At 32.2% G+C, this 20,980-nt stretch overlaps 3 protein-coding genes across 10 annotated transcripts; 2 read left to right on the plus strand and 1 right to left on the minus strand.

Annotated features, from left to right (window-relative positions):
- Positions 1–598: 598 nt before the first annotated feature.
- On the minus strand, positions 599–3,275 carry Hsepi (D-glucuronyl C5-epimerase). Its single transcript, XM_076617893.1, has 7 exons — positions 3,084–3,275; positions 2,899–2,993; positions 2,652–2,799; positions 2,394–2,522; positions 1,614–2,327; positions 1,356–1,543; positions 599–1,279 (listed from the first exon to the last, which is right to left on the minus strand). The coding sequence occupies exons 3-7, from the start codon at positions 2,790–2,792 to the stop codon at positions 748–750; spliced, it is 1,704 nt and encodes a 567-aa protein (XP_076474008.1). The 5' UTR covers positions 2,793–2,799; positions 2,899–2,993; positions 3,084–3,275; the 3' UTR covers positions 599–747.
- A 508-nt stretch (positions 3,276–3,783) lies between these two features.
- On the plus strand, positions 3,784–11,770 carry Cp190 (centrosome-associated zinc finger protein CP190). 7 transcript variants are annotated; one of them, XM_076617891.1, is made up of 7 exons: positions 3,794–3,937; positions 4,057–4,246; positions 4,334–4,445; positions 5,058–5,229; positions 5,351–5,490; positions 5,556–5,816; positions 5,943–11,770. In XM_076617891.1, coding segments are annotated over exons 3-7 (2,574 nt in total). In that variant the 5' UTR covers positions 3,794–3,937; positions 4,057–4,246; positions 4,334–4,443; the 3' UTR covers positions 7,942–11,770. The 7 variants fall into 7 exon arrangements, with proteins under 7 accessions (XP_033206680.1, XP_076474006.1, XP_033206683.1 ...); XM_033350792.2 differs by lacking the exon at positions 3,794–3,937 and adding an exon at positions 4,688–4,752 and having other exon boundaries at positions 3,974–4,246; XM_033350788.2 differs by lacking the exon at positions 3,794–3,937 and adding an exon at positions 4,688–4,752 and having other exon boundaries at positions 3,974–4,246; positions 4,334–4,420.
- An 847-nt stretch (positions 11,771–12,617) lies between these two features.
- On the plus strand, positions 12,618–20,789 carry dysf (neuronal PAS domain protein dysfusion). 2 transcript variants are annotated; one of them, XM_033350794.2, is made up of 9 exons: positions 12,618–12,816; positions 13,360–13,541; positions 17,401–17,462; positions 17,554–17,643; positions 17,844–18,020; positions 18,247–18,431; positions 18,529–18,635; positions 18,825–18,978; positions 19,230–20,789. In XM_033350794.2, exons 1-9 carry the CDS (start codon positions 12,806–12,808, stop codon positions 20,146–20,148), a joined length of 1,887 nt encoding a protein of 628 aa, XP_033206685.1. In that variant the 5' UTR covers positions 12,618–12,805; the 3' UTR covers positions 20,149–20,789. The 2 variants fall into 2 exon arrangements, with proteins under 2 accessions (XP_033206685.1, XP_033206686.1); XM_033350795.2 differs by having other exon boundaries at positions 12,619–12,816; positions 13,365–13,541.
- The last annotated feature ends 191 nt before the right edge of the window (positions 20,790–20,980 follow it).

Consider the following 20,980-nt stretch of genomic DNA (forward strand, 5'->3'; position numbering starts at 1 on the left):
ATAAGTTCTAATAAAATTTCATATAAAAGTAGTATAATATACAAAAAAAACTTCAAAATGTATTACATTTTTACTCGAAACAACTTCTTATTCAATTTAAATAATTTGCATTAAAGGTATGAAATTTATCTTAATCTATACATTTGTTAGAAATAAAACGTTCAAATTCTCAAAGGAATGTAATACATAACATTGAAATTAAAAAATGTATATTTATAAAATAGTTTAAATGTTGAGTTTAATTCTTTAAGTACAAAATTTACATGTAATGCAATTACATATATCATTCCATTATATCTACAAATTAAGTTTCATAAGTCATGTTCAGGGATGGCTTTTTCTAAATATTAATTTAAAATATCTGAAATACTCTAAATAGGCATTTTATTTGTTATAATTAAATGGAATAAATTACTTTTAAATATAATAATACAATTGTCTTTTTAAATATATGTAGTTTTAACTATAAAATACTAAATTTGATATTTTGCTATGATGGAATAGCCAAGTACATACGCAGCATCCATTAATAACGAACAAATGTCACGAATTTGATTGTTACTGTTTCCATGTAACAACAATTACATAAAAAGATAAGTATAGTTTGGTCCACTTTATTCTGTGACTATTTTTTTTATTTACAAAATGTATGATACAAAATAGAGCAGACGGAACGAAATATTAAATATCAATAAATTAAAAATAAAAGTGAACGCAAAAATCAATTGATCGCTAAAGGATAGTATGTTAATTGTGTGCGGCTCTCTTACCATTCATGTAACCTATCCATCGTTCTGCTGTAGTAGTAAAAATCGGATCATTGTCAATTGAATTTAAAAGAAGAAGTTGATTAACATGAGTAGAATGATAATCCCACCTAGCTAAATTTGGAGCCGTTTTTAATGTAAAATGACGTAAATCATATGTAGTACCAGAACCTGTATCGTATAGCGTTAACATGTTTTTCAAGGATGTCATACCCTGATTAAAAAGGCGAGATGCTTCTACCGCATCCTTACCTGTTGCTATGCTTTTTAGATCATACAAACCAATTAAAGAATAAATAAATCCATTAAGTATAAATGAAGAGGGTGTCGTAGGGTATTCTTCGTACCACACGTATTTGCTTAAAAATATTGCAGCTACGCCGCCTTTGCTAGAGGATACCTTAAAAGGTTGCAAACCTCTAATAGCAGCTTGCAAATATTTTTCTTCGCCCGAATGATAATATGCTCGTGCTAATACAGAAATTGCATGTCCTTGACCCATACTAGAATACCTGTGAAAACATGCATTTAAATAAATATATCGTGATAACATATACATAAATTAAATAATTTATTAAAATAAAATACCATCCAGGTTCAAGAGTAGCCATTCCTGGGGCTACTTTTCTTCTGACAGGATTTGCCCATCCACCAGAACTAATGTTCTGGTTACTAACAAACCATCTAGCTGCATCATAGAATTGTTCCATGTGTTCACTTGTAGATAATGTTATATTATCAATCATCCCAGATCCATACAACGTCATTTTCACGATCTGTAAAATAGATCATTCTTAACATTTATTTTTTTATTATCTTATAGCAGTTGTTAAGTATATACATTACCTTTAACTTCGAGCGAGACATTTTCTTTTTATTTTTATCATTTAAGTATAAACCTTTTTGCAAATCTATTACTAGGTCTCTAGTGAATCTTCTCCATTGATGATTAATTTGACCAATTCCATAGTAAACGTGATTGTTATATATATGCAATACTATGTTACTAGTAACATAATGAAGGTAATACGTTTCTTTTCTTTCTCTAGATTGCAATGTGATCATAATGCTTCCATTATCTTTAATATTAAAATCCCATTTCAATACAAAATCAAGTACATGATCTAATTGTAAGGTAATACCAGATGTACTAGTTTCTGGTGTTGCAAATCTCATTACATGACTGTTAACATGTTTATCAAATATTCTAGATGCAATAGATCCTTGAGGTGTAATCCATTCTCTTTTAACTTTATCAGAGTCTTCTATCACTTTCCTATGAGGTTCTGGTTCTGTCAAATTTTTGCTATAATGTGATAATCCAAATTGAGCAATTTGAGTAGGATAATAATATCCTTGACTCTCCCATTGAGTAGATATTGGTACTCCGTCATTTCCACTAATACATTTAACACGTTCTCGAACTTCAACATTATAATTTTCAAAGGTCATAAACACTCCTCTGGGATCATATTTTCCTTTAGGATTAACGATTTTGGAATAACTGTGTAACCATTCAAATCTTTCTAAGCCATCATACGTGGCTAATTTTCCATAAATCTGATGTATTTTAAACATATTAGTATTTTCTTGTGATTAATCATTTACTTTAATTTTACTGCTTACCTCAAAATATTTATGAATAAATGAAAATGGTATGTAAACTTCATCTCCTTCTTTACGACATCCAATAGAATAATCACCATTTATATGACAATCTATCTCCTGATATCCAGTTTCTAAGCTTACTCGATCCTTTATACATATAAAAAAAAATAATAGTAAATAATAAATATTATTATTGTATAAAATTTCTACACCAAATAATTTTATAGAAATAGTAATGTATGTTAAATTTATATATTTGACTCAAATTATGCTTACTTTATGCTGAAATTTTGATTTCCAATCAGTGTTTTTAAAAAACGATGGGCTATCACAATTATTCCATGATGTCAATAGTGAACTTAATACTGCAACTATTAGTACAAGTAATAATGTTTTAAAGTTCAACCTCATCATCATATAAAACCTGTTTTTGAATGAAAATGATTTTTTATAAATAATATCAATACATAGGAAGATTAATTTTATAAAGTATAAATAATATTGCTATGCAATGCTTACTTACAAGATGTTATTAAAATTCTTGCCTTCCTATCTGTTAAAAACAGCTTCGATTAAAGGTAAATATTTTTTCCCCCATTTTTTTTAAATTGTAGAATTCTGAAAGGAGATAAAGTCATTTCTTCAAAAACAACAAGAAACAAATGGTAACAGCCGATGACAACTTTTAAAATGCATATATGTGTTCACCTTTTTATGGATATTCCCTTTACATTTTCCATCAAGGACTTTATACGTTTAATCACCGATGGTTATCGATGTTAGCTATTGTTTCATACATTCCATTCATAATATCGTCTGCAGTAACCAAAATGTTATATCTGTTCTCGTTAATCACATTGTCTATTTTATAAAGAAAGTTGCATGCATTCTTGATTATAGTGTCAGTAGCATTGCATAAATTCCCTAGAATTCGTTTGCGAAATATTAACTATGGGTAAAGTTTCAGTGGTTTTAAGAAATCTCGATTATATTGAAGAAATTTGAAGAACAGATTGTATATTTGCATGTGTATCAATTTTTAACATTTTGCATGAATTTTGTATATTATAATATACATTGTGAAGAAATATTTTTAAATACTCTAAACTTTAATGTGATATAAATAATAAAAATCTTTCGTTTACAAATTCAATTGATTATTGATAATATTTAAAACTATTAACAGCCATTCTTCGCCATAAGTTCGTATTACCCATTCTCGTAGTTCATTCGTTATCTTTCACCTAAATTTATAAAATTAATTATATTTTTTCCATGTAAATTCTCTTTGCTTTCATCGTATGAAATCATACACAATAACACAAAAATATCTTTTTTCTGCATTATGCAGATTACACAAAATATAAGCAATCATAGTTTATAGTAGCGATTCATAATTCTATGGTTGAAGGTTTCTTTATATCCTGTTACTGTGTGATCAGTTGATACGTATAACTCCATCTGTGAGTCGTGATATACAATGGAATGTTCAATATTACTTGTGTACTAAGGAAATTTATAAGAGATGGAGCTGAGAGGAATATTGAAATATTGTTAAATAGGTATGTGCAATACATCCACGGGGTATTTTGAATTTGTATATATTCGAAATAACCATTAATATGCTCGACTTTGATCGTGAAAGGAAGATGTGCATCATTATTAAACTTCCATTTTTCAGCGTTCCGCAAAGTATGCGCTGATACTTTCGTCAGAAGCCTCTTTTACTTCTTTTCGTTTGCATAGCATTCTTCTTTTTGCAATATTTTAGTCTAATTGAATTTCGAAGCGATCGCAGCAATGTATATATGGTGATATACATGCTAAAGAATTTTTACGTTAGCATACTTCGCTTGCTACTAGTCGCTACTGTAAGTCACACAACCATATTCCGATGTCAATGGACCCCGCTGATGCACTATTATTATAATGTTAGATATGAAACTTTTGATTTTTAGAAGCCAGTCAGGTTAAGTTACTACTAAGTAATTAGTTGGGGAATAATTTCCCTTTGTAACATGGATTATATGGCATTTGAGTCACAAGTACGAAGAGATTATTCTCAAAAATGTTAAGTAATATTTGTAGCCTTTGAAATAGCATGTGTGGTGTAAATAATTTCTTTTCATATGATACTATATAATCTTGTAATTAATAGTTAACTTCTAACATTTGTGAGTAATGTAATCGAAAAGATTTGAAATTTCTCTTCATATATTTTTTTTGTTAGAAAATAAACTCATAGTGTAGTATCTTATAATTTAATTTTAAAGATTAAGATCATGATATCTTTTATTCTTCTTTTATTACAGGATTTGGTCCATGTGGGTTGTCAGCATAAGTAGATATAATAAATAATTAAACTTTATAATATCAGGTAAAGAAATGTAATATAGTTTATCAGATTAATATAAAATATTAATCTAATAATTTAATTTTCTTATAAACAGCATATTGTAGTAAAAGAAATTATTTATTTTGTACTACAGTGTATATGTATTTTCTAATACTTAATTTTTGTTACTAATTTTATTAATTTATCTTGAAGATAATATTGAACAGCTATATACTAATATTTTAATTAATTTTTCCATAAAAAATATTAGTGGAAGATTTATTAAGTAGTGATGAATCTTTCAAAAAGAATCCTTCAAAAGCTTTTTTTTAACTAATAACATACAGGTGTACAATGGAAACAGCAAATCAGGAAAAACAACTTCCTTCGCGGGGATTGAAGCAAGTGAAGGTAGATAACTGGGGGACTTTCTTCCTTCAAAGACTTCAACAGCTTTATTTTGAAGAAGAATTACTTGATCTTACAATCAAGTTTCCCACCAGTGATATCACTGTTCAGGTATTAATCTTGTACATTCCTTATTTATATTTAAAAATTGTTATTAAATATTTAAAATTAAATATTTCTTCACTATTTATTGTTATATTTAGTTCAAAGAACTTCTTCATTAATATTTCAGGCTCATCGTTTAGTCATAACAACATGCACAGATTATTTTATGCAACTTGAACGTGAACAAAAAGAAAAAGATGAAAATTTTGATGGAGTAATTATCATGCCACCAGATATGCCATATGAATGTGTGAAGTCAATTATAAGGTAAATTTTAACACAGTTTGTATAGCAAATAAAGTTATCACACTTTTAATATAATACTTTTATAGTTTTATGTACACTGGACAATTAGAGTATTGGACTTCTGAGCAACATGCTTTGTATCGTACAGCACAGAAAATGAACATGACTGTTCTAACTAAATTACTTGATGCACAATTTAATACTGCTTCTTTGCAAAATGAACAAACAGTGAAATGCAATACCCGACCCATAATAGCAGTTTCAAAGCCTTCAACATCTAGCACAAAAGCAACAACTACTTCCACTTCATCTTCAGGGTTGTCAAATCAGCCATTACCAGGTAGAAAGTAAGTATGTTTGCATATAGATTAGAGATTCAAATACTCATTCTAGTTACAAATAATTTAGTTACGTATATAAATCTTACTCTTCAATTTTACATGTACAAAAAAATTTTCTTTTTATTATGTTAGACTCCCTATATGGAAAAGGAAATTAGATACACCACAAAGTATGCCATCGCTTAATTATGAAATGCGAACATTCCACGGGATGCCGTCGACAAATAGGCCTACAGAGGTAACTCCTGGACCTTCCCGATTTGATCTCCCCGAAGCGGAAGAGTTTGCGCTCGGGGTGTTCTCGTCATTCGATGACATTACGTACAATACAAAGCCTATCGTTCAAGCGCCAGACAAATATAAAAGAGATAATTCGCCTAGTGGTAAATGTTCCCCAGACAGAGACAGTAAAAATGATACAACCGAAGATGAGGAAGATGACTGTCATACAAACGAGAAGAGTCTGAAGGAAATGAATTCCGACGATGATTGGTCCGTGACTAGATGTTTCCAAAGGGGTCAAGATATGCAGCCATCGCCATCTAAGAGAGTGCGATTTGATCTCGAAGAAAAAGAAAATATGGAAAAGGGGAAACGAACGAACTCAGAAGACTCGATCAATAATCACGCAAAGATCATTCGAGAAGTATTGAAGAAATACCCCCATTTAGTGAAAAATAACAAGAACATACGTTTGAAAATCATGCAAAAAGAAGCAAAGTCTTCAGATAGTAATTCAGCATGCAAGACAAAAGTCTCTTACGTAGTTTTGAAGTCTGATCACCTGATGTCAAGCAATAACACCGATGAAACCGAGGCAAAGAGTAACGGAAGCGTAGATGGTGGCGAGACTGGACCTTGGAAATGTAACAAGTGTGATTTAGAAGAGGAGTATACAAACTACTATATGTACAGAAGACACATGCAAGATGTACACGATGAAAAATTTGATATGCGAGTTTGCGAACACTGTGGTTATAAAGCAATCAAACGAAACATCCTGATGTATCATCTTTATACAAAACACAATGTGCCTCCTCCGAAAAGCATGAGTTTCCCAAAATGTCAAGCATGTTCTTACGTGGCACTATCGGAAGCGTTTTTGGTGAGGCATCAAATCAACCATAATCATCGACCAACGTCGCGTCAACATTCGTCATCCATCGAAGAGATTCAGTGCATGCAATGTTCACAAACGTTTAAAGACGTTACCGAATTGACGACCCATGAAATTAATACGGGCCATGGAAACTTGCCGGATGGCAAAAAGAAGGGACATCGTTGCACTCATTGTGGTAAAGTTTTTGTACAAGCTACGAATTTGCAAGTTCATATCGATTGCGTACACAAGGATCTGCGGGATTCGGATGCAGCTTCAGTCTCTATGCCAACAATTTCTTTAGAACCTTCTTCAGAAGCGGAAGCCTTGAGTCACGTGGCTAGTGGTATAGCGGCATCCTTAGGTGTTGGAGATAGCGTTTCCTCGGAACCTCAGGATGGAGCTTCGAACGTATCGGGATATATTGTACCGGAGATGCAATTAAATAATATTTCTCACGAAATGACTTACAATGCGCACGAACTGGACGGGCAACATATGATAATGTTGATTGACAATGACAACTACCAACAGCAGGAAAATGATCAACAGCAGCAGCCACAACAGCTAAACATTACCGATAACGAACAAATTGTAATGCAAGGTACGGAGGATGGGATGATCGTTTACATTCATGGAAACGAAGATGTAGAACGACAAACATACGATAATTACCACTCGGAAGAACTTACCGAAGAAACTGAGGAGATAGTGGAGGAAGTGGTTGAAGAAGTTGAGGAAAAGGTGATGGAGGAGGAAATGCAAGTTGAACAGTCGGAAATATTGGAGGAATGCAGTTCTGATCAGGTAGAAGAAGTTATACAATACGTGGAAGAACAGACAGAAATAGTGGAATATGATGAACAATGCAGCGAACAGAGTAACAGTGTAGGCGAATCGCAGGAATCGGTTATGATCATTGAAGAGGAGCATCTTGAGGGAGAACAAGAGGTGGAAAAAAATGATAAGCAAACTAAAGCGAATAGCTTTACAGAATGGGATGATGATAGTAGAGAATTAGCTGATTCATAAATAATAATATTATTATTATATTAACTTTGTCACACCTTATGTTTGATCAATATCCGTGACTAACAAAACGGCATGTTTGAATTGCATTTCATTTTGCTTCTTTCTTCATTCTCTACATAGTAAATGATTGAAGATTACTATACAGGACATTTTCTACTTTTCTGGCAAGATTGTAGATTATGCTTCACAATCCTGCCGGAAAAGTAGGAAACACCTTGTATATACAGATACAAAAGAAGCAATGTAAATGAATTATTTCATTTTTAGAGGATATGTAGAGTCATAAGCTTCAATTAATTCGTGCAAATTGATTTTAACTTCAACATTTATCCTAAAACAAATGTTTGTATATACAGCTTAAAGCTGATATATATATATATATATATATATATATATATATATATATATGTATGTATGATTGTATTCAATCGTTAGAGATTTAATTTGATCACATCTGCAAAGGAACGGAAGAAGAAAAGTGGAAAAATCGTTTATGAACTTTTCTTAATTGCAATTTTCAATTCCTTTGAACATATAGTTGCACAAACGTGTGGCAGTGGGTGAATATGAAATGCAGAAAATGAAGGAACATGAATGTCGAATTTCTGATTAATTCCTGACTGCACATGTTCAATGCAAATATTTAAAAATAAAGAGATTAAAAGTAATACGTTTCTTTAAGAAATTCTTTCTTAGACTTTATAATGTTGAATTTGATGATTATTTATGATAATTGGTATATATCTTTAGTATCTATCGTTGCGTTCGGATAAACATGATACATCAAAATAATAGATCGTAGTCAATTAAGCATTAATGACAAAATGTTATTTTACATTTCTTTCATTATTTCAAGTCCATTAATAAAATTTTTTTGCCGGAATTGATATAATAAAAGAAATAAAATTCAATCACTTTTTCCTTACCAAATTATACATTTTATTATTTCTTTCATTACATGATTTGGAGAATTTTAAGACATATAGTTTCAAATATTTAAAATTTTATACAAACATTTGAATAAAGCAGATCGAATATAATTCATTAACTTATTTATATAAAAAGATATGTTTTGTATTGTCATATATTCTCTATTTTCCGGAAGGAATAATATGATTTTATCGAAGAGATATCAATAATTTAAAAAATTCTTGAAATCAAATCCCATTATACATCATTTGCAATTAAATACATGATGCCTGTTTCATATTAAAAAATAGAAAATAAAACATTCAAAAAATTGAATACAGAAGATAATATATTTTTAATAAAGTCGGACAGAATATCTTGTATATGTACAGCGTGAGTCACTTAACGCGTTTTATTTAGTCAATTCTCTTTCTCATAAGTAACCAGCACTTGTTTAGTTTTTGAGCATAATATTTTGAATTAGAGTAATATCATCGTAAATTCAGTAAAAGTTTCGAAGATGGTATTTAGAGTTAATACAATCCAAGCTATATATAGAAGAATATTTGAGTTAGTAAGGTTCAACGAATAATACATGTAAATGCAGATCACGATAAAGTAGATAAAATATGCTAGAAACATTTGTATTTTTAACACACGCGTTCAATTTTGCCGTAAATCAAACACATAAATTTAGTTTAGTTATTTTGCTCCGTCTAGTATATTTAACTTCAAATGTTTCTTTTTTGACTTATACATATGCATATGTATAAAATTGTTTCTATCGATCAAATGGATACAAGATTAAAATTGAAATTTTTGTACTTATAAGTAAATGGGAAATCATTTGATACGAAGAAAATTCAAATAGAGTAATGTGTCAAAGAATCATTTTATTTTTAACTTGGAAATGTGATGAATTCAATATATACGATAAATTTCTCTGTTTTAAAGAAAAATACTAATCACGGCGCGCGCGTATTAAGTGCCTCGTTTTATATATACATGCATTATGGAAAATACTGATTTACGTCAATATGTAATTTCTGAGTTCTCATTTACTACAACCTACGCACGATTAACAAATTATAACGTCGAAGAATTTTATCTGAAATATACATTAGTCAAATACTAACATAACTTCATCACTTGTTACTGGTCCAGTAACAATCTTTCGTTTCAGTATTTTCAGAGTTATAGAAATTGAAGAAAAAATTAAGATTAAAATTTTTCAAGATTCGTAGGAATTCTTGGATCAAAAGATATTTTATTTGTATATCTAATTTAGTATCATTTGCTAGATTGGAAAGGATTTATCTTGTCCATATCGTGCAATTTTGGTTAAGTGTACTTTGTATTAATTTTCATATTATTAATTGTATCATTTTTTTGTATTAATTTTTATATTATTAATGTATAATTGAAATGTATATTAATTTTTAGCAAATGTCTATTTTTTCCGCAAAATACGATATCTGCTTATTGTTAGTAAAGAAATAGTATGTTATAGATAAAGTTCGAAAACCGTTCTATATATTGTATCGACGATATTAATAATTTGAACAGCAATTAATTATATTAGGATATATCAATGAGTTCGATCTTGTCGAACGTTCAATAGTAACGAAAATTTTATATGTAAAATCGACCAAAGGTTGATTTAAATTGTTTTGGGTTTGGATCTCTGATTATTGCAAATAAGGACAGAAAGACTGGAGAAACAAGAAAACTAGATTTAGAATGCATGCAAAATAGAAGGAAATTAACTGCCATAGTTCGGTTATGGCCATTATCAAATTATTAGTAACTACTTTATACAATATTTTTAAAAATAGTTGGCAGTGTTACATAAAAATCGTTACATTAGACTCGGTACGATACGATATCATTTAGTTACGCATACACACACCTACTTAAGCTTATCTTCTTGCATTGTATAAGATTCCTTTACCACTTTCTTCATAATTTAGTTATGCGACGTATGGAAACGTACAGGGTGCTTCCTTAGACTTTTTTAATTACTTAGACAATTAATTAGAAACGAGAAATTTCTGAGATAAAAATAATATGATTCTTAGTGCGATCATTTTTTAGTGCACATTGATTTTTTAATTTATTGAAAACCGACATAATAATTTTGTCAATCCTAGAGATGCATAATATTTTGTTTTCTTCATGTATCAATTTTACATGTCTGCAAAATTGTTTAATATTTTCGTCTTAAAATATTTTTAAAAATCTCGAAAAGCGACACATCATATCGTCTGTAATTTGGAAAATGGATAAACAAATGTTCGTAAAATCGATTAAAAAATTTCACAATTCGATATTTCGTTCTGAGTATAATTTTAAGCTAAACGAACGAACGTTGGCTGTCGAATCGATTAATATAAAAAGACCGATATCTGTAGTACTTTTACGTGTGCTGCTCAAAATAATTAAGAGATAATCTCCTAAATTATACAATTAAATAAATACATAAGCTTAATTAGTCCAATTATTTCGAGCAGCGTAATTTCTTACAAGAAATATGCTTATGAAGTAAGATAAATAAATGAAATTCGATGTACTGATTCAATTTATGTGCAGTAAGGTGATTTACAGTAAAAGGAAAAAAAAACAATGTCAAGAAATATCTCTATACGAATAAAATCGAGAAAATAGGTGATAATAAAATTATCCGATATTGAAGTGAAGATAATTTTAATGCAAATTAAGTATTAATATTGTAAGAAGGGGAGAAAATTCGTTCGATCAATAGTTTATCACAATGTAATCGTTAATGATTGACACAAAGCTGCCTCTGATGCCAATAATCTCGTAAAACGATATTTTAAATAGGAAATATGTATAAGATATTTGACGAAAAATGTGTAATAAAGTAACGAATATATAAATGAAAAAAGGAAATATCAAATAATTTCATTCTTCTCTTCATTTGATGATTAACAAGAGTAACAACAAAAAATATCACGTAAGAATATATCATAGGAAATAACGTAAAAAATAACAAGTCCTTCGTTCTTTCTACAAATTCGATAATACTTTGACTGTCTTTGTACGTCACATTGTTTCAACTCAAAGAACAAATTATTCAAAAGAATTTCCGAATATCTGCAAATTACGTAAAGAAAGTATAAATATTCTATAAATTCAGTAACATTTAACGCTACTGTATTTCACACTGTTTTAATTTAAAGATAATAAATTATTCAAAATAATTAAAAATTGTTAGCAAAGAACCAGAGAAAAGGTTAAAAAAAAAAAAAAAAATTTTGAAATCGGAAATCTACAGGTTGTTTTACGAACATTTACCTTGTCTGAAAGATTGGCTCCGTTCGGAAAAATCCCAACCTTACCCGAGTACTGTGATGGTGTACCCCTGGCGCACGCTCTCAACCAGTACCGAAAAGTTCTCGAGGCGGGACTTTGCGCAAATGATTCGGACAAAACCGCATGTACAGGAAACGTAACCAGTAGCCGGTGGTAGTGGCGAGGATGGCGATGATGGCGGTGGTAGAGGGACACGATTGCCCGATCGTGACCGTAGTAGCAACATGGGGTAAAGGTGCGAGCGAGCGAAAAACTGGAGAAAGGGAATAAACGAGTGAGATAAATTGACGAGTGGGAGCGACCAAGAAATATAAACAGCGAAACAGGGAAGAAAATATCATACCATTTGCGTGTTGGAAGAGGATGGCCTGAGCTCGAGGTAGATGGAAAGGGAGGTAAAGGTGGGTGGCGGTGGTGGTGGCGGCAAAGGAGAAAAAGGGGGGCTGCGGAGGTGAGAAGGTAGGAGAACCAGCCTCTGCCAGTATCCACGTGTTCAGTGTAGTAGCGCGTTATGACCCGGATGTTAGATCGTAGCTGCAGTTTTGCGAGAACCTGCCGACCCGGATGTCTCGTTCGTCGTCTACAAGTGATCCGCTACTAATGTCCTCCTGGTTACCGAAATATGTTCAATCGGTAAGTAATGCTCGGTCACGTGATCGACGTGGCGAACGATACATTTAACGCATTCGCTTATCTCTCGACCATTGACCGTCGATTCTGATTCCTACCCCTTTAGCGCCTTCGACAGTGGCATTCGTCACACTGTAGATTGTATTCGATCAGTTCGCAGAAATTTAAATTTCGATGTACCTTTTTTTTTCGATCGAAACGATGAGGGATTAACTGTTATCCTTCTCCTATATAGTATTGTATTATATTTTATTTTATAATGGTTTAATTTTCCGTCAGTGATATAAAAACAGTCGCTCGAGCATATCTTTACGTATCTTTAATAATTAATGTAAGTTTGTAGAGATTAATGTTAGTATCCATTTGCATGAATGTAAACAATTCTTACATATATATATATGTATGCATTGTGTGCGTATGTTCTGTTATCTGCAAGGAATCGGTTAGAAGTAGTAGAAATGTCCGTTGAACGCGCGTCAATTTCGTAAGTAGATTCAACCGTCCGGCAAAGTATAGCGTATCGGTAACATCTGAGTGTGCTTGAAGGATAGATGCGAGCAAATCAACGAAAGGTGCCAGCAAACTTCGAAGGGACCTGATAAATGCCGAAATCGCCAACTTACGTGATTTACTGCCATTACCGCCCTCGACTCGTCAGAGGCTTTCCCAGTTACAGCTTATGGCCTTGGTCTGCGTATTTCTTCGAAAAGCCAATTACTTTCAACAAGGTAAGCATCAAAGGATAAATTTAATTGAGTTGTTTAACTAAAGAGTCGGAAAAATTTGGAAACCGGAAGATTTTTAGGTATATACGTTAACGATATCCTTATCGTGATCGCGCGTTACGTTTGTTCTCATCGAGTCGATCATCTTGGTATTCGGTTAATGCGTAAAAGACCATGGTTATTACGCGAGTGACTATGTTTTTGTGGTATTCGAGTGATTTTTTTTTAAACGGTACTCGGCAACCGCCATGTTTGATTCCGGAAAACTCTATACCGCGAAAACAAATATTACTCGCTTACTTTAACATAATTTCGATATTTTGATTTTGTTACTATTATTTATATAAAATTCGATAGAAAAGGAGTCGTTTGATATAGATACAGTTACATTTTGCATAAATATTTCTGGATAGATACGAGTAAGCTATGTAATTACCATGCTTTAAAAAAATCTACGACCATCGGCACGAGAAAGTTGCGAAGTACAATTAGAAGTAGAAAGAAATGCTTTTCATAGACTGACTGGTTTGTTTAGTTTAATAATTTGTTGAATACACGCGATGCGAGTCGGAGAAGAGGCACATGGTTCGTTTCTGATTATCGCGTACGTATGTTGTTTCATCGATTTTCAGCGGTTCTTGTATCCGAAAGCCTAAAATTAAATATTTAACTGGCCCACAGTCGCTTCCCTGATTCTACAACTTAGTAATTTGTAAAGAAACGACTAATACTGTATTCTCGATCCTAAGTAATTACACTTTTACTTTATAATAATACATCGTAGAAAACTTTGTCGAAGAATTATCTATATCTATAACTTACGAAGTTAAAATCTAAATGTAAAATCAAAAGTGAGGATTTTATGGATCTTCGCTATGTATAGCATTCTTAAATGCTTTATAAATCGTTATAAATCATCATCAGTTTACGAAACATAGATTTCAGTGTACAATCTGCGTAAGAAAATACTGTATTGTTTTTCATAATTAAATGAATAAAGCGAAATTTTTAGAATATGACAAAGAAACACTAGATGTTGTAATAATTTTCATTGTGCATAGACAACGGTTGTTATTCATGAATATATAATATATTAATTGTTAATTTCCCTAATACTACAAAGAATTTCGTTGTGCATAAAATAACTGACTTTATAATAGATATGAAAAACTGTTGAGATGCAAAGATAAAAAATTGCGAATGCTTTTGCGCATACTTGCTGCACGGTGAACGCTATGCCTTTGTTTCATGGCGAGACGCTTGTCGTTTTAATTTTTACATTCTCCGTCTTCCAGTAGACTTGTACGTCACCGCAAAAACCAATATCAAAATATCAGTAACTGTATTAGTTATTTCAAGGTGGTAAGTGGTAGATAATCGTAGTGACCAAAATAGCATTATCGATTATTGCAGTTGTTTTTAAAAATATAAATATTATAGGATCAGCGATACTGATTATTTTCAACTTTTAATGCTCGAATAATAAATGTACGAATATGTTGATCTAATACCACGAAACAGACAAGTTAATGCAGTGGTATGTTATACATTAATGTCCATAACAAAATGATCTTTAAAATGAATTATTAACGACTCAGGCCACTAAATTATAACTACATTGTTCATAAAGTTACATCGTTCGACATGACATATAAGTAATTTCACGAGTCAAGTTCTGTATTATCTAAATAATTGTTCACCCTTTGCGTCTCCATAATTTCACAGTTATACCACTTTTTCATTACTTTTGAGACAATTCCTTGACAATGTACAGTGTTAAAAATAGAAGAAGTAAAAAACTATCGATATGTTATCAAGTTACAAAAGTGGATTAACATAGAAAGTTTTCGAGGTTCTCTGTTTGTTTGTCTAGACTTCGACTTCTCAAACTCGGATCGTACAAACTCTTGCACATTACCGAATCTTGCTTTTCGTCTATTATACTTTAAAAAATTCTGTTCTATTTGCAACTCTTGTTTCACTCATAATATCGTAAACATGTATGGTCCAACGATCTCTTGAACCGAAACAACAAAATTACATTATCGACAATTCAAATACATTTCAAACGGAAATTTAAAGATGCAAAAATATACAGAAGGCACATAATACGGAGAAGTATAGAAAATATCCAACCTAAGTATTCGTTCCAACTAGACTGCGAATATTTATAGAAAAATACATATCTCCATAGACACAATGAAGGAAGTAGAACATAAACGAGCTTTTTAATATTAATTCTTTGAGTATCACATAATTTTACATATTATATACATTCTGAACATTTTTGTACTTTCAAATTTTCCATAAACACGTAAAGATCCGCAGTCTAGCTACGATATCCACAGGGCGAAGCAAATCTCCGCTTAAATATCGCTTCAATGTATTCAGAAATACTTCCACGAACATTCTTGGTGAATAATGATAAGTATTTATAATTTCTAACAGGGAAGTTACTGGTATTTTAATAATCCTAATGTCGATCGAACGTTTCGTAGGAATAAGGATCGATCGTTTGACAAGAATATTAAACGGTCGTTCGAGCATCAAAAACTTCGGGCATCTCCGTTGTGCAAGCGTAGAGAGTAATATATAGGTAAAAGGTAGGGAGGTAGGTAAGGCAAGAAGGTAAGATCGGCGTACATTCAAACTCAGCGGAGTCTAAGCGCGAGTTCCGGGTGATCCGCTGACCTGTCGGCCTTTGCAACAACACTCTCACGCTCCTGTAACCCATACTCCCTCTGTATCGTCTCTCCACTCTCCGTCGTTCTTTCTTTCTCTCCTACATACTCATTGTTTCACAGTATTCGATACTATAGTCCCGTGTAGCGCCGTTTGTAAACGTACCCGTACTGCATTAGCATACGCTTCTTTCCCTCTCCTCTTTCTCGCTCCTTTTTTCTTTCCCTAGGTCTCTTTCCCCGGGACAATCATGGAAAACGCGCAGACCCAACGAATTTTCTGTCGTTACTCTTTGGTTTCCTTGCATTTCAATCGCTTATGCCCCTTTTTCATGGCGGACGAAGGAAGATTTCGATAGAGGGGAGGGGATTTGATTATATTTCCATCAAACTCGATGTGCTTTGAGAAATATCGCTTTGGTTATATCTTGGTTGAGCGATCCCGAGGAAAAGTAGCACATATGTATTCAATTTGAAGAAATTACGGATAGAGTTAAACTCTGAAAGCTTTCGGTACCGAAATCTTTTAGACAAAGGAATTTTGAAACAACGCGCTATTCTAATTACTTTAATCGAACTATTTATATCGACGACGTTATCGAAGCTTTATCACTTAATTTATATTTATTATTTTTCTCGTTATCCTATGTTTACATACTAGATGTTATCCATAAAGCTATTTTATAGTTATTGAGATAAACAGGATCTTATCTGGAAAAGTTTTAAGCTGGAATGTTTATGAATAATAAAAGCAACGGTAACGATAAGATCCTAGCAATACAGACGTTGCTTTCATACACCATTTTTGAACATCGTAATAACTTTATGTTATCATACGCGAAGCTTAAGTTTTATAACGTATTGTATAACAGTCATAAACGTTTCTAATCCATCAATTTTGATGATGTTACGCGAGTAACTTCAATTTTAATTCACGAACATGCATTTATGTACCATTAACATTTGTAGATTTATTACAGAGTGATCCATAACTGATGTTAATTATAAAAATGTCAATAACGAAATGAAAACTGTTTTTATCTTAATCCTTGATCGATCTATTTTCCTAAATCTAACATTTCGTACGAAAATTAAAAAAATATATTGGATGAGACCATCCTCAGATCTTTAATTAATTACTGAACGTTGAATAATACATTGATTGTATTTTTTTGTTTCAGCCTTGAAAAACTGTCCGTCCGACTCTTCGAATATCCCGACCCCTAACATTGGATTTTCAAAAGTAATATTGTTTATCATGATATCGCATTGTATTTTTGACCGTTAGTTGCTGCGGTACAAATGTTGGCCATACAATGCATGCAATTTTTCAGGCCATGTCCGGATTTATAATGATGATGACCCAGCAAGGGAAACTGTTGTATATATCGGAAAATGCGGCAGAATATCTTGGACACTCTATGGTAAAGTAATTGCAAAGACACAACAATTATGGTAATCGAACATATTAAGAATTCACTAAGACAAACATAAAATAATTGCTTCTAAATGTTTCGTTGTTTATGACAAAACGAAAGATGTGATACTACATATAATATACGTACATAATTTGTCAGAGAAATTAAATTTAATTCAATGTTCTACATTGCACAATGTATTTTAGGAGGATTTGCTTATCCACGGGGATAGTGTTTACGACGTAATAGACAAGCAAGATCACATGGTTGTACAAAATCAATTATCTAGAAATAGTCCAATTCCAAGCGATAGAAGATTGTTTCTTTGTCGGATCAACGTATCCAGGAATTCTCGGAGGCAACTTCGTTTCGGTGATCAAAAAGTAAGTTTTGTATTTAGTCGAAATAATAATATATTTTTTTTTAAATTCAATAAACTTCTCTTTGTCCCTTCCTTAACGTCGAATAAGAAATTCTTGTTTTAATTTTATTTCACGTTATGCTTGCAATTATATATTCTGAATGTTTATTTTTTGTTTCCTAATGTTATCTTTTTGGCAGTGTATAGTATATTATTTGTGCGTTTAGTTTTATCGTTATTTTTTATAGGTGGTTTTAGTTGAAGGCCATTTTTTACCTTTCGTTCCTGTTTGTAATCGAAATGAGTTTGTTTTCCTTGCTTCCTGTACACCCGTTGTTTTGCCAGAAACTAGAGAAAGTATCGTGCAGGGCGCGACAAATATTTTCACCACCATTCACTCTATGGATATGAAATACCTTCATATCGATAAAACGTAACATTTTTATTTCTTTGTTTGAAAAATATAAAAGATTCCAATGATCTTGGAAAGTAGAATACATTTTTGTTGAATGATTTTGTTGAATTTTCAGTGCTGAAAGCCATTTGGAATACACCCGTAACGAATTAGTAAATATGTCATGGTATAATTTATTACACTGGGATTCGATACGAACAGCATATTGCAAACATCAGACTGGTACGTTCATAGAAATTTAAAATAGTTCAACTTTCCAGTTTATCTTTAATCGAAAACAAATGTAAATACATTTTACTATGTTTTTCTTCAATTTCAAAAATATGAAATAGAGACTCATTTAAAAATGAAACGATACGTCTTAATATTTAAAACATTTGAAAGTTTCGATATCATCCACGGTTGTTTCAGTTATTCAATCTGATCAAGAACGGTCAGCAACTGCATTGTTGAGACTGCAAAGCCGTTCCGGACGGTGGTTCTGGGTGCACTGCGTTTTACAAGTCAAAGATACTTCCGAAGAATGTCAACATCCTATCATTGTGTGCACGAATCAAGTTCTGAGGTGCGTTCCCATATATCTAATTTTCATTTCCGAATATTTCTCGCTTTCTTCTTTTCATATTGGAGAGTAATGAATTTCGTATCCGCTAAATAGAATGTTCAAGATCATGTACAAAATATATCCATACTTTTCTTATAAATTAAATAGATAATACGAGGGTAATTATTAATAATTATTTTAGTAATTATTAGTTAAATAAAGGTGGTAACGGTTATAACAAAAAGCGTGTTCGGTGTAATGCACTATTACAGTGACAGGGAGGCGGAAGTCATGCGTTCAAGTTCCTGGCTGTACCAGTATTCATCCCAAACTAAATTTACTTACACCATCTGCTCCGGGAGTCAGAACCGCGGTGTGCCATATGCTACCGGGAGCCAAAGTAATCAGCAACAAGATTACAGTCGTTCCTTATCCCACGCACATAACAACGACACGCAACATTCTCCTGATATACGAAATTCAGACCAGGATCCGCACAATTCGTCGAAGACACAGTTAAAGGATTACGCAACTAGAAATCCACGAGAGGATGCAGAACCGGTTGATATGTCGATCAGTAGTAGCGAGCATGAGAATAGGAACGTACACATGAATATTCAACATGGTCACTATGCGCTTGGTCAATTCACCGATAGGTACAAAGCGCATCATAAAAATTCATTAAATTTGAGCGGTTATCGCGCAAAATTTATGCAATGTCACAGCCAATACAGTATGGACACGTTGTCGCCCAAGTACTATATCACGGACTTAGATAAGGAGTACTGTTGTAACGAGAGGAATAGCAGCCATAAACGACTTCCGGGTAAAGCGTTATCCACGACGACAGGATCGACAGCAGATCCGTCGGAGTTACCCATGGAACATTGGAATTCGAGTCCAGTTTGGTCGGACACTTTGCAAAGGGTACCGGATGTCGTTCACCAGGAACTTAGCCCATACGTAGCGACGCCAACTACGCCGGTCGACACTCCAGACTCCGAGCTACATCCGGAAACTCCAATTTTTAATTTCGATTGGGCGGCCGAACAGCATGTGCCCAATTTAAAGATCACGTTTCGTAGCTCGAATCAGGGGCCCAGGAAAGTCCAGGATGTTCAACCCATCACGTTGCAGTTACCACGGAAAAAGGGCCAGTCCATGAATGATTCTAAAGACTTTCCTAAATAAGACTGTGCACTTGTTTAATTGGTGCTTTACAGTTAGATAGGCAAATATTTGTTTTTTCTTTAAGTAGGTATAACTTTGTAAGTTTGAGAGTTCGAGTCTGTGAGTAGGATGAAAGTTGGTATAGATCAGTTAAAGGTTACATTAGAAGAATTTGTAAAAAATTGAAAGAAGGAAAGATCAATTTTGAATTGGTGACAGTCGATCCATTAAATTAGTTCCTAATATAATAATATTGAGAGATTTAAGATTGACTGGTATCATACAAGATTGGAATTGATTTTTTAATCAGATTATTTTTCAATTAGAGTAAAAATGATGCATATAGTAATTTCGTAATTTTTCTTAAAAAGAAACTTGTTTTCTCGTTGGATTGAAAGCTATCATCAGTATTAATTAAAATCTGCTTGCTGGTAACAGAGATTTATGGGTAAGATGCCATAAAGTATTAGGGTAATTAATAAAAGGTAGACGTGGAAATTTTGTCATATACGTAGAAATATCGATCGCAAGAGTACCTAATTTTTTTAGTGGTAAAAAAAGTACTTTAACTAGCGTTTAAAGGTTTTATAGAAGAAATTTTAGGAAAAATGTTGAAATACAGCTTTTTAGAATCAGTTTTAGCCGAAGTTCAAGAAGAAGGAATGTCCATTAATAAAGAATATTTTCAATGTTCATTGAAGTTATTAAACTGCAACCAATGTCCTTTCTCAGATTTCCTCCTTTCTTTTTCCTAACCTTCAAAAATAAATTAATATCTACGTAGCAGATTTTTTATTTAAATGTTATTAAACATTTACATACAATAAAGAGAAGACAAAATATGTTTTAGAAA

This window comes from Bombus vancouverensis, chromosome 4 (assembly GCF_051014615.1).
Source record: "Bombus vancouverensis nearcticus chromosome 4, iyBomVanc1_principal, whole genome shotgun sequence".
Taxonomy (NCBI): domain Eukaryota; kingdom Metazoa; phylum Arthropoda; class Insecta; order Hymenoptera; family Apidae; genus Bombus; species Bombus vancouverensis.

What these genes read in the sequence shown, in the direction of transcription:
- dysf (XM_033350794.2), top strand. An exon ending in AGCCAATTACTTTCAACAAG is followed by an intron (nt 13,542 to 17,400) that starts GTAAGCATCAAA and finishes TTTTTGTTTCAG; the next exon opens with CCTTGAAAAACTGTCCGTCC. An exon ending in ATATTGCAAACATCAGACTG is followed by an intron (nt 18,636 to 18,824) that starts GTACGTTCATAG and finishes CGGTTGTTTCAG; the next exon opens with TTATTCAATCTGATCAAGAA.
- Hsepi (XM_076617893.1), bottom strand. Translation starts at nt 2,792, where the DNA reads ATGATGATGAGGTTGAACTTTAAAACATTATTACTTGTACTAATAGTT. An exon ending in AATCAAAATTTCAGCATAAA is followed by an intron (nt 2,523 to 2,651) that starts GTAAGCATAATT and finishes ATATGTATAAAG; the next exon opens with GATCGAGTAAGCTTAGAAAC. An exon ending in TGTCTCGCTCGAAGTTAAAG is followed by an intron (nt 1,544 to 1,613) that starts GTAATGTATATA and finishes TCTATTTTACAG; the next exon opens with ATCGTGAAAATGACGTTGTA.
- Cp190 (XM_076617891.1), top strand. An exon ending in TGTGTGAAGTCAATTATAAG is followed by an intron (nt 5,491 to 5,555) that starts GTAAATTTTAAC and finishes ATACTTTTATAG; the next exon opens with TTTTATGTACACTGGACAAT. An exon ending in CAGCCATTACCAGGTAGAAA is followed by an intron (nt 5,817 to 5,942) that starts GTAAGTATGTTT and finishes TTATTATGTTAG; the next exon opens with ACTCCCTATATGGAAAAGGA.